The sequence below is a fragment of the Equus caballus genome, chromosome X (assembly GCF_041296265.1).
Source record: "Equus caballus isolate H_3958 breed thoroughbred chromosome X, TB-T2T, whole genome shotgun sequence".
Lineage (NCBI taxonomy): Eukaryota > Metazoa > Chordata > Mammalia > Perissodactyla > Equidae > Equus > Equus caballus.
In genome coordinates this window covers 11,013,712-11,029,742 of record NC_091715.1, presented here as the reverse complement: position 1 = coordinate 11,029,742, position 16,031 = coordinate 11,013,712, and the positions used below count along the sequence as shown (strand labels likewise).

At 38.2% G+C, this 16,031-nt stretch overlaps 1 protein-coding gene across 6 annotated transcripts in view; it reads left to right on the top strand.

Annotated features, from left to right (window-relative positions):
- Positions 1-16,031, top strand: part of FANCB (FA complementation group B) — a 70,831-nt gene that overhangs the window by 24,210 nt on the left and 30,590 nt on the right. For 3 of the 6 annotated variants that reach the window (XM_070256942.1, XM_001489715.6, XM_070256943.1), the window contains one exon: positions 230-3,574. In XM_070256942.1, coding sequence (XP_070113043.1) covers positions 230-644 — 415 coding nt within the window. In that variant the 3' untranslated portion in view covers positions 645-3,574. Of the gene's footprint in view, positions 1-229; positions 3,575-16,031 lie in introns of those variants that run through there. The other 3 variants (XR_011434600.1, XR_002805319.2, XR_011434601.1) reach the window with 3 other exon arrangements.

Genomic DNA, 16,031 nt, shown 5'->3' with positions numbered 1-16,031 from the left:
AGAAAAAATTTAATCAGGAAGTAACCTGATTAATATTAACTGACTTAGTGTAGTATATGTATATTTGATTGTTACAGTCCGAATTATATGAATGATCACATGCATGCATTATTGGTTCTATTCATTACTAGAATGTTTATAAATGAATATTGATTGCTACAATATGTGGTACACGACCACTTGTGCTGACCTGAGTTTTGTAATATTGTGTTTGGTTTTTTTGTTCCAGGAATCAAACAGTTTTGTTCCAGTGCCTTCATAATCTCATCAGAGTTCTCCCTATAAACTGTTTCTTCAAAAATCTAAAATTAGGAAGTGAGGATTTCCTAATTGATCAATTGGCATTAACTTTGGAGAAGGAATTGGTTACCCTTGGTTCTCTTTCTTCTGCCTTAGTTAAAGTTGAAAACAACTTGGTGCAGAGGTGTGAAGAAAACAAAGAAAAGAGTAGTGGTGTTGTGGCTACTTTATCAGACAGAGAGGACATCATCCATCTGTACAGAAAAGAACTTCAGAGAGAAAAGAAGCAAACACTGGAGATGAACCTAAAAGTGAGTGGTGCCCCTTATAGAGAAATAACTTTGAAATTAGCTGAGATTCAGCAGAAATCAGACCTTGCTGCACAGAAACTGAGTGGTTTATAGTTACAATCTCAATTTGATTATATTTTAAAATATGTTTTCCCTGCCAGGATGTTTTGGTTCCACTTGTTTTCTTTTTTTTTTTTTTTTTTTAAAGATTTTATTTTTTCCTTTTTCTCCCCAAAGCCCCCTGGTACATAGTTGTGTATTCTTCGTTGTGGGTTCTTCTAGTTGTGGCATGTGGGACGCTGCCTCAGCGTGGTCTGATGAGCAGTGCCATGTCCGCGCCCAGGATTCGAACTAACGAAACACTGGGCCGCCTGCAGCGGAGCACGCGAACTTAACCACTCGGCCACGGGGCCAGCCCCCACTTGTTTTCATTTTACATTATATGCCTCCTTTGTAAAAAGTAAAGATTGAGGCTTGTTGTAGAATCTTTGGTTTTGATGATGCACAAAATAGCATGCTTTAGCATGCAGTTCTCAACTGGGGCCATTTTCCTTCTCACCTCCCCCGCTCCCCCCACCCCGAGGTATTTGGCTATGTCTGGAGACATCTTTGGTTGTCAGAAGTACTGGGGGTTGGGAAGAATGAGGCAGGGGTGCTCTTCGCATCTAGTGGGTAGAGGCCAGGGATGCTGCTAAACATCCTACTTTGCACAGGACAGCCCCACAACAAAGAATGATCTAGCCCAAAATGTCAGTAACGCTGAGTTGAGAAATCCTGCCATAACAATATTTTGGTCTAAATCTTCAAAAAACTTAAATAGTCCTTTTACCGTATTCTGCTTAGTAAAACCTAGCATATAAAAATTGGCTTCAAACAGATAAACAAGATTGTCAGGATTCACAAGTTTCTGTAAACATCAAGCTCCTGTGGAAAGTTAAACAGTGGAGTGTCTTGGTGAGACAATTAAAATGAAAGTGTTTGGAACCCTTGTTAATTTAAGTTTTATTAGAAAGCTTCTCTGAAATTTTCTAAGTGTATAGGAATGTGAAAATTTTAGGGCATTTCTCTGAAAAGCATATCTCTTTCAAAAAGTTAAGCATACCTCACTGGCTGCTATTTAAAACAAATTGAAAATGCCTTTAAGCCATCTGAAATTCCAACTATGGGCAAAGCTAAAATATAAAATTCTAACTAAAGTAAAGAATATGGTGCTCCTCAGGGACTGAGAAATTTTAAAACAAGTGAAAATTCACTTCAGTTAAGAAGTGATTTTTAAGGGGTCCAATGAGACAGTTCAAAGGGATAAAAATTCAACTTCTTTTTTTTTTTAAATAAGAATTCTGGAGTAATAAGAGAATGTCAGGAGAGGGAAAGAAGACACAAAAGGATATGGGCCAAAAGGAATGTTTCTGATCCGTTTTGCTCTAAAATCCTTAAGTGAGATGGACATTTCCACCTCAGCTGAAAGAAAGAAAGATGATTATAGAAAGTGGCATTTCATGCTTGCAGCTATGAAGTGCTGATTCCTCCCATGCCTTAGAAGTGCTTGTACCTAATGATCTGGTGATGCAAATGGGTTTTAGAGAATGTAGATTATTATTTTCTTGTCTTGGTTTTTATGATTGTCCATATAATATGCTAACTCTTTTTTTGGTAGTCCATTGGAAATTGAGATAGAACTCGACAGCTCTATTTCTATGAAATGTCAATGGAAAATATTTCAGACTTTCTGGAAATGGAATAATTTTAGGATTAATTATGGAAATCTGGAAGCAGTGGGTGTCAATAGATATTGAAACTGCCCATGTCATGTTATGAAAGAACAATCAAGTATAAAATACAGGAACTAAATTGTAAAATGGAGGCTGTCAAAAAAGCTAAACAGAATTTAATCATAATAGTTTATTTGTAGGAAAGTTAGGATAATAAAAAATAGCATGTTGCTTATTTTTTATTTATGAAAGCAACCAAAAGATAATTAATCTACATATACCAAACAACTTCTTTACAAGTGAGTTTGGTATTCCAGTATATCTTTTCTACTTACGACAAACTAGAAAAGCCAAAGTTTGAGGAAATGATACCTTCATCCCTCTCTCATGTTTCAGTGTCTGTTTGCCTCTGTAAGCATATTCCTCTGACCACCATCCTCATCAGGAATCTGAGGCTCCCCTCAAAAACGTAGTCCGCCCAAATCCATGTTGCTGAAGTGAAAACAAGTTTTATTTTGGAACAGAACACTACACAGTTTTCAGACACAAAACTTTCTGTTAGTCTCCTGATCCCTTAGTTAAGGAATGTGTGCAAGCCAGCTTAGGCATGACATTATTCAGTTCGGTGACCAGGTTGAGGAAAGGGGGAAGAAATGTAATATCTATTGTCTGTCAACTATATGCCAAATAGTAAGCTTGAAACACACGTGTACACATACGCATTCATATCCATATCCATACATATATATGGTGTAATCCTTCACAGCAACCCATGAAGTGTAATTATTAGTGTTGTAATTATTAGTATGGAAAAAAATGTTAAACCAAATTAAGGGGATGCATGCAAGCAACTTGATCCTGTACCCATGTTACAAATTTTTTCAACATGAGCAGACCCTTTAAGAATTCTAGGGGGCCTGCCCCTTGGCTGAGTGGTTAAGTTTGTGTACTCCACTTCGGTGGCCCAGGATTCCACAGTTTGGATCCTGGGCGCGATCATGGCACCACTCATCAAGCTGTGCTGAGGCAGCATCCCACATAACACAATCAGAGGCACTCACAACTAGAATATACACCTATGTACTAGGGGACTTTGGGGAGAAGAAGAACAACAACAAAAAGAAGATTGGCAATAGATGTTAGCTCAGGTGCCAATCTTTAAAAAAAAAAAAGATTCTAATATACAAGTGAATCTTTTATTGTCCTGATAACATCTCTTTATAGAATTCACTATTCAATTTTTTTCCCAGTCCCAGAAAGGAAAAGATCTGATTAACTTCTCTTCCTGCCTTCCCCAATAAAAGCAAAAAATTCAACTGTCCTGGCTAGAAACCTGTGTAAAGCTGTGATTTCTTTCTTTCTTTCTTGCCTAAAACTTGGACAATATCAGATGTTGAGAAGGAACCTTTCTCTTCCTTGTAGTTAAACTTGTGAGAACATTACTTTCCATTCTAAGAATTTGAAAGTAAAAGCTCTTTCTTGGGTAACCCCATCTGGAGAACTTTAGGCCTTTACTGCTAAAGACAGTATGTTGTGATGGAAAGAATGCTGATCCACTGATCCAAACAGTATACTTAATTGAATCCTTCAAGGGTTTGTTCTGTTTTCTCTTTTTGAGTTTCCTGGATCTGTTAACTTGAATTGCCTACTGCCTCAGCGAAATAGCCTTATCCTCTGAAATCCTACTGTGTTGAGTATCTTCACAGTGCAAATGGTCTAGCCACTTTCTAGGGCCTTATTCCAATAATCTTGTCTTACCTTTTTATTCAGTAGGGTAGCAGGCACTGTTCAGGTAGTGAATGTTCATAAGGGCAGAAAATCAGACACCTACCGTGCACCTGCTGTTCAAATTTTTCCTGTGCTACACTTGTGAGCAGCTACACTGGACAAAAGTACCTGTGTGAGTAACTGTAGGTCAACTAATGGTCCTGAGTTTGGCTTGGAAATTTCTTTAGCATTTTTAACTTCATCTTTAATTATCCATTTTCCCCCACAGCAGCAGTCACTTACCCAAAAGTATAAGTGGTGTTATGGGTCAGTAAAGCATACCATTAGTAATCAGCCAAAGCATTTAGCACCAGATACCAAGTCAGTCAGGAGTGGGAGAGAAGTGTGATGCACTCTATTGATTGCCTGTTCCACATCGATTTCTTCCTTTTCTTGTATCAGAACTCTCATTTTGTGTGAGAAACTTCCTTTCCCATAGTTCATGTGATTGGGCAAGTGGACCCCATCCCCAGTTCCAGAGGTTAGTCCTGACTAGTCTAAGCCAGCTATTGCCAGACATTTCCCTGGCGACTGTTACTGGTCTGGGATGGGCACAAGAACTAAATTGGGCCTAATCAGACTGAGGGGAAGGACTTGGTTCTTTGGCAAGGAAGAGGCTCTCTTCCTGTCCTGCTCGCAGTAGGCGCCCCTAATTTAAAAAATTATGAGTTATCTTATAATCATGGGAAGTAAGGCTTTAGAATGGATCTGACATTATAGACTGCAAAATTGTTTTATTGTGCCACTGAATCAAACCTAAATGACGCCCTTTTCCAGAACTATTACTTCAGAAAAAAAATTCCTTGTAACAGAAATCAAAGTTTCTATTACTTGCAGCTGAAATCATTTCTCATTGCTAGAAATGGGGAAAAGAATCCCAGAGAACAAAGCTGACTCTTGAACATGTGTCCAGGACAGGAAGGTTGCTACAGCTTGTATCTGCTAAAAGAAGAGTAGGAAAGAGCCACCCACCCCTTGCCCCCACACACACCTTTAATTTCTGGACAGTAGCTCACTAGGCTTCCTTTCTGGTGGTGGTGCTGGTGGTTGTTGTCTTCCCATTTACAACTTAAATTAGTTCATACCTGATAGTAGTTTATATCTGAGATAAGCTTTAATTTTTTAAAATTATTTATCTTTTCTCAATTTCTTATCTTCCCTCTGGTATTACCCCGCCACTTGTTTAATTATGCCTTCGTCATTGGGTTAGAGGTATATGTCAGGTTATTTAACCAATATCTCCATATTTCCTGTTTTAGAATATAAAATTATAAATGTAAGGACCATATCATGTTTCTTAGATATCAGAAGAATTCAGACTACTGTTCTCATATCCTCAGCTATACCCTCTCCAATAGGAAGAGAAAGATCTTTATCAATTTTGATTGTTCTAGGAAAAACAGATTTGATATTATGGGACTGTCATGGAAATAGAGTAGTACTCCTATGTAAAGAGATGCACAACATTATTAATTTAGAGTTTGTAGCCTTTTCAAATCTAATAAATATGTGCTAGAACATGAGTGGTTGCCTTCTACGATATACTAGGGAGCAAAAGATAACCCTTTCTAACTTCATTCTAACCTCATAAAAAAAAACGAGATGATGGGAATTTTTAGTGTAGTTTTTGTAAGCCTGATGAGATGTTTTAAGGTTTAGAATGACTAATTTGGCTATGTCAAGTGCCATAATTTTTTGTAAGCCTGATGAGATGTTTTAAGGTTTAGAATGACTAATTTGGCTATGTCAAGTGCCATAATAAAATCCTCTTATAAGTTATCCAAACAGGAAATGAATATGCTCTAACACTTGAAAGATTCTGGTGAATGTAGTAAAAACATTAGGAGTGAGGGCAGGGGGTAGCATCTGAAGGGAGCCAGGACCAGATGTGTTCTTGATAGTCTGCAAACTCTTCAGAGAAAGTGAACATGAGTGTGTTGGGCCCAAGAAGGGATGGTGGGGCTTGGTGTGTAGACTGGTATGGTGTTTCCTGAAGCCAGTGCCACGTGGAAGGGGAAAGAATTAGCCTGGAACTATAAATAGTAGCAAAAATAATTATCCAACAAATTTAGGGAAGGAGTTGAAGAAAACTGTAACCCACAATTGCATACCAGTTTTCTTTGATGCAGCATGCTGGGAAATAGCAGTAGCTAACATTTATTGATTATTGTGTGCCGGACATTGATTTGAATGCTTAGACCATATGATGCTTACAATCCTATAAAACTGTGCTTTCTAGGACAGTAGTCACTAGTCATATGTGGCTATTTAAATTTACATTTAAATCAATTAAAATTCAATTAAAATTTAGTTTCTTAGTTGCACTTGCCACATTTCAAATGCTCAATAGTCTCATGTGGCTAGTGGCTCCCATTTGGACATTACAGACTAGAACATTTCCATAGTCACAGAAAGTTCTATTAGACAATGCTGCTCTAAGATTTATACTATTAACTGTCTCTTGTTTATAGATCAAGAAACTGAGACCCAAACAGGTTAAATAACATAGCCAACGTCGCATAGCTAGTAAGGAACAGAGCTAAGCTTCAAATCCACTGTAGCTCCAGAACCTTTGCTCTTTCACCACTATGCTATTCGGCTTAGGAAGTTAGGTTGTAATAAAAACAGTGCCATGTCTTCTGACAGTTTTATATTAGAATGCACTTTTTGTAACAAAAAGATTATAAGAAATGTACAATAAAAGTATAAATTTGTTAATGTAATTGAAATATCATCGAAAATGTGGGCCATGTTATCTTAAATCCTGGAATGGGCTAGTTCTTAGAGTCCAGGACACGGCCCCAGCTGAGTTTTATCTCTTGCCTAATATCTTCCAACTATATTTAAATACCTGAGTCTTCCCTATTTCCTTTCAGTTGTCTTTGTTGGAACCATCACTGTCCAGAATTACTGCATTTACCATTGCTCATTCATACTTTGGGGTTTCTTAAATGAAAGTGTCATTTAACTTAAGTAACTTCTCTTTGAGACATCTTAAGGAGGTCTTGAGATTCTCTGAAGTGTTTGCCATTGGCTGAGAATCACTGCGCTAGAGCTTGGAATTCTGGGAAAAGTTGTAAGCTGTCTAGCCTAGAAAACTTCCGTCTTTATGCCATATGAGTACTACATCATTTGAGAAGAAAAGGAATGGAATTCTGTTTTCTTTTTTTTACCCTTTGTGTGCTCTAATCCTTCCAAATGATGTACCTATAGAAAACATTTTATCTGTTTCAAAATATCAGTGGTGTATGAAGTGGAAGGGGTTGTAGAGATCTTTCATTCAGTCATGTGTTTATTGACGTTTTGTTGAATACATTGTCATGCCCAGGCTATAAGTAGGTGCTGGAGATAAAAAGATAGATATGACTCTGCTTGGCTTTCAAAAAGCTTGCAGTCTTTTTTTTTTTTTTTTTTTGAGGAAGATTAGCCCTGAGCTAACTACTGCCAATCTTCCTCTTTTTGCTGAGGAAGACTGGCCCTGAGCTAACATCCGTGCCCGTCTTCCTCTATTTTATACGTGGGATGCCTACCACAGCATGGCTTTTGCCAAGCGGTGCCATGTCCGCACCTAGGATCCGAACTGGTGAACCCCGGGCTGCCGAGAAGCAGAACATGCAAACTTAACCGCTGCGCCACCGGGCCGGCCCCAAGGCTTGCAGTCCTAATGGAAGAGATAGTGGCACAGAGTTGTATGCTACACTGAGATAGACCATAAAAGTGTTAGGGTACTGTACCCAATAGGGCCACTATCTGGGAGCAGGAATTCTTAATTTTGGTCTTTGAGGGTCTGATAAAAGCTAAGGTATTCATGTTGGGGGTGGTTGTGGATTAAAGTGGTATAATATAATGGAATTTTGCCTGATGATTCAGGGATCATCCGCCAGGCCTGTTGCCCTCTGAAGAAAGGCCCTGGGAGAAATGTAAACAGAAAGAAAGAAGTTCAAACCAGAACACTTGGGACAGTAAAAAGGGCTTTAAAATATTTAAATCATGTGATTTTGAAATATTTATTGATTGAAAAATTGGTTTTACTATATTGGTGAACCCATAAAATAGTTATTTTCAAAACTCTTTTAGAAACAAAATTTGTTCTAAAAATTAAAATGATATCCATGTACGTTAAAGCAAATAAGTTCTTTAAATTGATTTTGTGAATTTATTTTGCCTACTTGTTTTGTTGTGGTAAACACATAAAGTTAAATTTGCCATCTTAATCGTTTTTAAGTGTACAGTTCAGTAGTGTTAAGTATATTCACATGGTTTTGCATCAGAGGTCTAGAACTTTTTCATCTTGCAAAACTAAAACTCTGTACACATTAAACACTAATTCTCTCTCCTTCTCTCACCAACCCTTATTCTACACTGACAATTCTCAGCCATGGTTGTACATAAGAATCACCTGAAGACTTCTTAAAGCAATTTGCTGATCCTAAGCCCCACCCCAAAGATTCTGATCCAGTTGGTCTAGGTTCTGCCTTGGGCCTTGGCATCAGTTTAAAAGCTCCCTAGGTGATACTGATGTACAGCCAGGGTTGAGAGCCGCCTCTTTACAACAAGTAGCAAATCAGCTTCACCATTTCAGGGGGCACAGCTTCACAGATTTTTCTTTGTCAATGGCATCTTTCTCTTGACAATGTAATGTACCTTTGTTTCTCAAACTTTAATATACATACAAATCACCTGGGGATCTTGTTCAACTCTACATTCTGATTCAGTAGGTCTAGGCGGGGCCTGAGACTGCATGTCTAACAAGCTCTCAGGTGTTGTTGCTGCTGCTGGTTCATGGATCACGCTCTGAGAGGCAAGGTGATAAGCAAACCTATGGTATTGCCAAAGTCAAGGCTTTTGTGTTGAGGAAAACTCAAGTTTTCAAGTATAGTCTTGGTGTCATTCCATAAAGTCCTCACAGTCTGATGTGTTTTCTGAATGGATAAATGCAAGGTAATCCATCTCTGCTAGCATTGTACTTCCATTGATACAAATTCTGCACAAAAGTGTTGCCCTGCATTATCTGTGTTCCAGCATTTTTGGTGACAAAAGGAAAACCAAAGGATACATAAGCTTAATCTTACTTTCTTCTTTCACTTTTTCCAATTTAGGTTATCTTCCATGCCTTATGTCCATAGTCATTGTTGAAGGATATCTTTTATTTAACTCCTAACAATGAAAAATTACTCTGAACACTGAAACAATGAAAAGATGATGGTTGTACAATGCCTAATGACACCTTTATCCATTAGGACTTATATGGAAAGAACACCCAACTCAAAACAAATTGACCAGTAAAGGAGAGGTCATGGCTATTGTAACTGGTGGGAGGTGTGCAAGCTTGAGTTGGTTTGATTCAGCAGCTCAGCAGAATATCAAGGATGTTCTCAACTTCATTCTAACATAGGCTCCCCACATGGGAGAAATGGCCTGCAACACCTCCAGGATACACGTCCGCACACCACTCCATCCAGAAGGAGAAAGCTTATGGAAGAGTGAGGAACCTTCTTTTCCAAAGGAATATCTCTCCTCATGTCTTATAGTCCCACATTCAGTCTCACATTCAGTCTCACATTCAGTCCTAAAATGTCCTGTGGATATTTGAATACCCTGTGTTGATTGGCTTGGGCCTGGGTTACGAGAGGTAGACTTTGCACGTTTACCGTTTACTCCTCCTTAAGTGCGTGTGTGTGTGTGTGTGTGTGTGTATGTGTATGTGAGGAAGATTGGCCCTGAGCTAACATCTGTTGCTGATCTTTCTCTCTTTTTGCTTGATGAAGATTGTCACTGAGCTAACATCTGTGTCAGTCTCCCTCTTTTTTTTATGTGGGATGCTGCCACAGTGTGGCTTGATGAGTGGTGCTTAGTCCATGCCTGGGATCCAATCCTATGAACACCAGGCTGCCGAAGTGGAGTGGGTGAACTTAACCACTATGCCACTGGACCAGCCCCTCCTTAAGTGTTTTTACATAGGCATTTGTTTTGGGTTGGATTGTGTCCTCCCAAAAAGATATGATGTGGTCCTAAACCCCAGTACCTCAAAATGAGTGATTTTGTTTGGAAATAGTCATTTCAGATATGATTAGTTGAGATGGAAGTCATACTGGAGTAGGGTGGGCCCCTAATCCAATATGACTGGTGTACTTATAAGAGAATATGAAGACAGAGAGAGGGAGAACACAAGCAGTGTGACAATGTAGACAGAGATTGGAGTTATGTAGCTGGAAGCCAAGGAATGCCAAAGACTTCCAGCAAACCACCAGAAGATAGAAAGAGGCAAGGAAGGAATCCTCGACAGATTTCAGAGGGAGCATGACCCTGCCTACATCTCAATTTCAGACTTCTAACCTCCAGAACTGTGAAACAATATATTTTTGTTGTTTTAAGCCACTCGGTTTGTGGCATTTTGTTTTGGCAGTCCTAGAAAACTAATACAACACTTATTATCATTTACATTAGTTTTAAAAATTAAAAAATCAAGGGTGTTTTTGAGGAAGAAGCGTAGGTCATTGTAAAAGCAATGAAAAATAGAACGATATTTGCATAGGACTATAAGCAGATGGTTAGTGTTAAAGTATAAGATTCTGTCAATCCATCCTCCTAAATATCTTAATTTTATCAAGTTTTCCTCCACCTTCATTGCTACCTTCCTGTTCCATGCTACCATTATTTCTTACCTGGACTATTTCAGCAGCTTCCCAACTTGTCTCCATGTTTTTACTCTTGCTTCCTTCCAGTCTTCTTCTCCAAACAGCAGCTACAGTTGTCAAAGCACAAAACTGATCTGCTGAAAAGCCATTCATCATCTTTCCATTGTTTCAGTGTTCACTCAGTGGCTTCGCATTACTTTTAGAATAAAGATCAAAATGCATATGTGGCGTACAAGGTATGGTGTCATCTAACCTACCTCATGAGCCTAGCTAGGATTCTACTCCTGTCCCTGTAGGCATGAGTCACTGACATTCTCTCAGTTCTTCAAGCACAGCATTTTGCTTTCTATCTCAAACTCGGCACATGCTGTTCCCATTATGTGTGCTGCTCTCTCTCCATTCCTACTCTCTCATTCACCTAGTTTCATGCCCATTCATCCTTCAGATCTTGGTGCTTAATTCACTTCCTCATGGAAACCTTTGACCCTCTAAGACCAGGTCAAATCCCCTTAGTATACACTTTTGTAGTACATTATACTTCTTTTTAGTGACTATAATTATAATTTCATAGCTAACTAATTATAGGCAGGTACTATAGTTAGCTCCAATTTGAAATCGAGGCTGTTGACTCCAAAATGTAAAACCCCTGTCCTTTTAACTACCTTGGGGGCAGGGCCCATTTTCTGTCTTGCTTACCTTTGTATCCCATCTAGCATAGTACTTTGCACATAATTGGTGCTTAACTAATATTAGTGTAATTTTTTTGAAAAGAAAATATCAATGAATGAATTGTAGCTTTAAGAAATTCACGTAAAGAGCCAACTTTGGTGTGTTTGTGTGAGTGGGGGAGGATTTCCATATCACGTGACACATTAAAGCACTTATATTTAATTCTTCAATCAGTGGTTCCCAGACTGATCATGTGGGTGGCTGTAATTTTACAAATTGGCGAGGCCAGCATAGATTTGACAACTTTTTGTTTTGCCAGGTAAGGATGTTAAAAAGTGGCACCCATGCCACCATCACTTTATAAAACAATATATTTATATTAAATATATAATCATAGAATACAGATAGTTTAAACTGAGTAAATTTAGTTTCGTGAAAAAATCATTACATTGTCTCTATTTTTCTCAATCTCATTGTGCAACACACCAGTGGAAACATATGGCCTTTCACTAGTCAGTGATCAATGTTTAGGAATCATAGATGGGAAGTTTTGAAGGAATTTATGTTGGCAAGTGGTGGCATGATCTGATTTTTATTTTATATAGATGACCTTGTTAGCTCTTTGGACGCTGGATCGTAAGGAATGAAGAGATTCAGAAATAGCAGTGAGATTGCCAGAGTGGTCTCAGTGAGAGATGATGAAGTATTGATTTAAATTGGCAAAGGCAAAACTAAAGAAATAATATTGCAGATATATTTAGGGTATATAGTCAACAGAACTTAGTTTTTAATTTATTAATGATTCTTACAAGGTAGGGAATCAGAATCACTAGACTTGAATGTGTGTGAGTATATGCAGACACACACATAATGCCTAGGCTTGCCCTAGACCTGAACCAGAATGGCCAAGGGTAGAGCCTGGCTATATGTATTTCTAAAAGCTACAAATATGATTCTGAGTTAAAAACCATGGATAGATGGTCAGCAGAACGAAAGGGAGTAGTTAAGGAGGACTCCCAGGTTTTTATTTTGGGTTACTGATATAGAGAATTTAGGGAAAAGAGTAGTTTGAACTCCTTCAATAAATCCATACCATTTTATGAAAGTAGACTTTTATTAAATGGGCTGAACTCAATGAAAGCAATCTCCTTTCCCTACTCTCAGACAGTATTTCTGGCACATCCCTATGGCTTCTCTGGTACTTTCAGGTACTGAAGAGCAATCTGATTTTCAGGCATTGAAAAGTTCAGTCCAATCTATTATCTTCAAAATGAGACTCTATAAGAAAGCAAACATATCATAATTACAATAACAACAAAAAAGTACCCATAATAAGAAACGTGCGAGACCTGAATGAGTAAAATATTTAAATACTACTAAAGGATAAAAAAAATGACTTTAAAAATAGCAATACATATATTTTTGGAGGGGAAGACTCAATATCATTGCGATGTCAGTTTTCTCTCAGTTTATTGATTTAACCCAATCACAATAAAAATACAAATAGACTTCTTTTGGAACAAATCAAGCTGCTTTTAAAGTTCTTGTGGAAAAATCTGCAGGCCAAAGCCATGAAAACTCTGAAAAGAAAAGCACAGTGGGGAATAGAGATTCACCCTACTGGATATTAAGATGTATAGTAAAATATCAGTAAGTGTGTTCCAAGTGCACAAATAGCCACATACCGCAATAGAATAGAAATTTCAGAAATAGGACCAAATACATGAGAATTTAGTCCATTATAATGATGATGTTCCACTTCAGTAAGGGAAAGATGGTCATAGGAAATTCAAGTAGCCATCTGTGGGAGGAAGGGGAGAATGTGCCCATTTCCAGGATCAATTTGATATAGATCAAAGTTTCAAGTATAAAAAAAGGAAACAAAAAAATATTAGATGAAAATAAGGGAAGACTTCCATATTAACCTGGAGTGGGGGAGATTTATCAATCTGTTTCACAAAATCCAGAAGACATAAAAGGGAAAAAAATCTTGATTAAAAAAAAAGTAAGTCAAAAGATAACATCAGAAAAACTATTTGTGACATATCTCAAAAGAAGGACTAATCTCCACAGTACAGAGAAAATGTCTTGAAAATGATAAAGGGAAAGAATCAGTAGAAAAAGGGGGCAAAGAAACTAAAACAATTAATGGAAAAGGAAATGCAAATAAACATTTAACAACATGTATAACTTCACATAATAAGCAAATGCAAATTAAAACGACATTGAAAAAACTGGACTTTCATGTAACAGTGAAATGAAATAGGTTGCCACAGGTCCACTCTCCTGCTAGACAATACTGGATACATTATAAAAATCACATTTTAAAGGACTCAGAGAGCTGAGGAAACAGGACTGGACGAACTAAAATTACAGAAAAGGGAAAATTGTTCCAAAGTGACTTGATAATTGCCAGCCCTTTGTTTATCTGGGGCAGGCTGTGGATCAGTCTTGGTCCAGGCAAAGGGCTTCTGCTTAGGGACAGAGAAGTCAGCAGACTTTTAGCAGTTGCATAGTGCTGTAGTGACAAATTGAAACATTTAGGGCCTTAAAAGTACAGATTTCACATTGGGATATTTTTATAGTTCTGTGGCTGCGCAAGACATAGGGGAGCTAGCACAAAAACTTCTAAAGGGCAGACTGAAATCTCTTTCAGTTGTATAGTGCTTCCAGGGAGGAGCTCTGCATCAAACGCCTGACCGGTTTCCTCTTCAAGACATCTGCAGGTTTTTAAGCTGAATGAAGTAGGAGGCTAAAGGGCTGAGCTGAAAACTTCTGAAGGTCAGAGCTGTTCTCTGTTAGCTTCTAGGGCTGAGGAGATCTGTACTTCCAGAATGTAGGAACAGGAACATAGCAGAAGTGGATTTAGTCTTACTAAACTTGCAATAATAGATCCTGGATCAAACTCAATTTCTGATTGGATTGAGTTGATTAGCTGCTCACCCTAATTGCTTAGTGAAATAAAAGGGAAATGCTCTTTTCCATGGAACTTCTATGATTCTTCTTCTATACATGCTATCTGGCACATGATAAAATAATTTCTAGATATGTAAAGAGGCAAGACTGTATGACTGATAATTAAGAGAAAAAAATAGAATGCAAATGCACAGATGTTGCTGATATTGAAGTTAGCAGATAAGAACTCTAAAATATGTTGTATAATATATTCAAAATAGAAAAGGACAAAATAGATGAAAGGATGGAAAAATTTAAACAATTAGAATCATTAAACAATAATCAAATAGGAAGTTCAGAACTGAAAAGTGCAGTATCTGAAATTTAAAACTCAGTGTATGAATTAAGCAGCAGGGAGACGCAGAATGTAGGATTAGTGAACTGGGATATGGGTCAATAGAAAACACTCAAACTAAAGCAGAGAGAGAAGGTGGAAAAAAAGGTTAGAGTAGAAGAGACATTCAGACATACTCAAATGCATTAACATTCATGTAATTGAAAATCTGGAGAAAAAAAAGACGATGAAACAAAAGCAATATTTGAAGAGGTAATAGTTGAGAATTTGTTCAAAACTGATGAAAGACATCAACGTAGAGATTCAAGGAGCTCAGAAAACTACAAGTAAAAAACGAAAAAGGAAACCGCACTTAGGCACATCATGGAAAAACACCTGTCTTTTCTACTTGAAGTTTTCTGAGCTTCTTGAATCTCTGAGTTGATGCCTTTCATTAGCAAAGTCAATTAGAAAATCTTAAAAGTGGTTAGAGAAGAAAGGTATGTTACCTTCAAAAGAGCAGCAGTGTAACTGACAGCCAATATCTTATCAGAAACAAATGAAACCAGAAAGCAATGGAATTTCTTCTTTAAACTGCTTATACAAAATAACTGAGCCTACAATTCTATGTGTAGCAAAAATATGCTTAAGAAATGAAGATAAAGACATTTTCAGACAAAGACTGAGGGAATCCCTTACCAAGAGGCCTGTTCTAAAAGAAATATTAAAAAGATTTCTTCAGGCAGGAACAAAACGATGCTGTATGGAAATGTGAAAATGCAAGAGGGAATGAAGAACTAATGAGAAAATATAGTGAGTAAATATACATGAATAAATATTGCATAAAACAATAATTTCATGTCGAGTTTAAATTATTTGTAGAATTAAAATACATGACAACAGGGGAGTGACATCATCAAGATGGCAGAGCAGGAGACCCGAGCCTCCTTTCCTCCACAAAGAACAAGTTAGTCAGCTATCCACTAACAAAAATAGCTCTGGGAGAGCTCAGAAGTCCACTTAAAAAGCTTCAGTAACAGAGGAATTCCAAGATGGCGCCGTGAGTAGTCCTCTTTGTCTCTCGCCCTTCGAGTCTACAATTATTTGGACACTTATCGCTTGACAAAGGATATCCAGACAGCATCTCAGGACGTCTGAGACACCCACGCGACTATACATCGGAAGGCGGACGGACTTTCCTCCGGGAGGATGTGGAAATAGGTGAAAACTCTCCGACCCCGACGGGCAGCCTAGTACCCGCAAGCGGCTTTCTTCCAACGGACGCCCCCAGAGGATCCACACACATTTAGGGCAGGAGCGAGAACACAACAGAGGAGCGACGGTGGAAACAGGTGACCAGAACCCTACTTAAACCCCCCGCAATTACTCCTAAACGCAGAGGGAAACTTTGGAGTTGCACACCTGAGCCCGCGGGGAGAGTCTCTCCCCGCCATTGGCGGGGAGACCCGGCCTGGTGCTCGGGGCG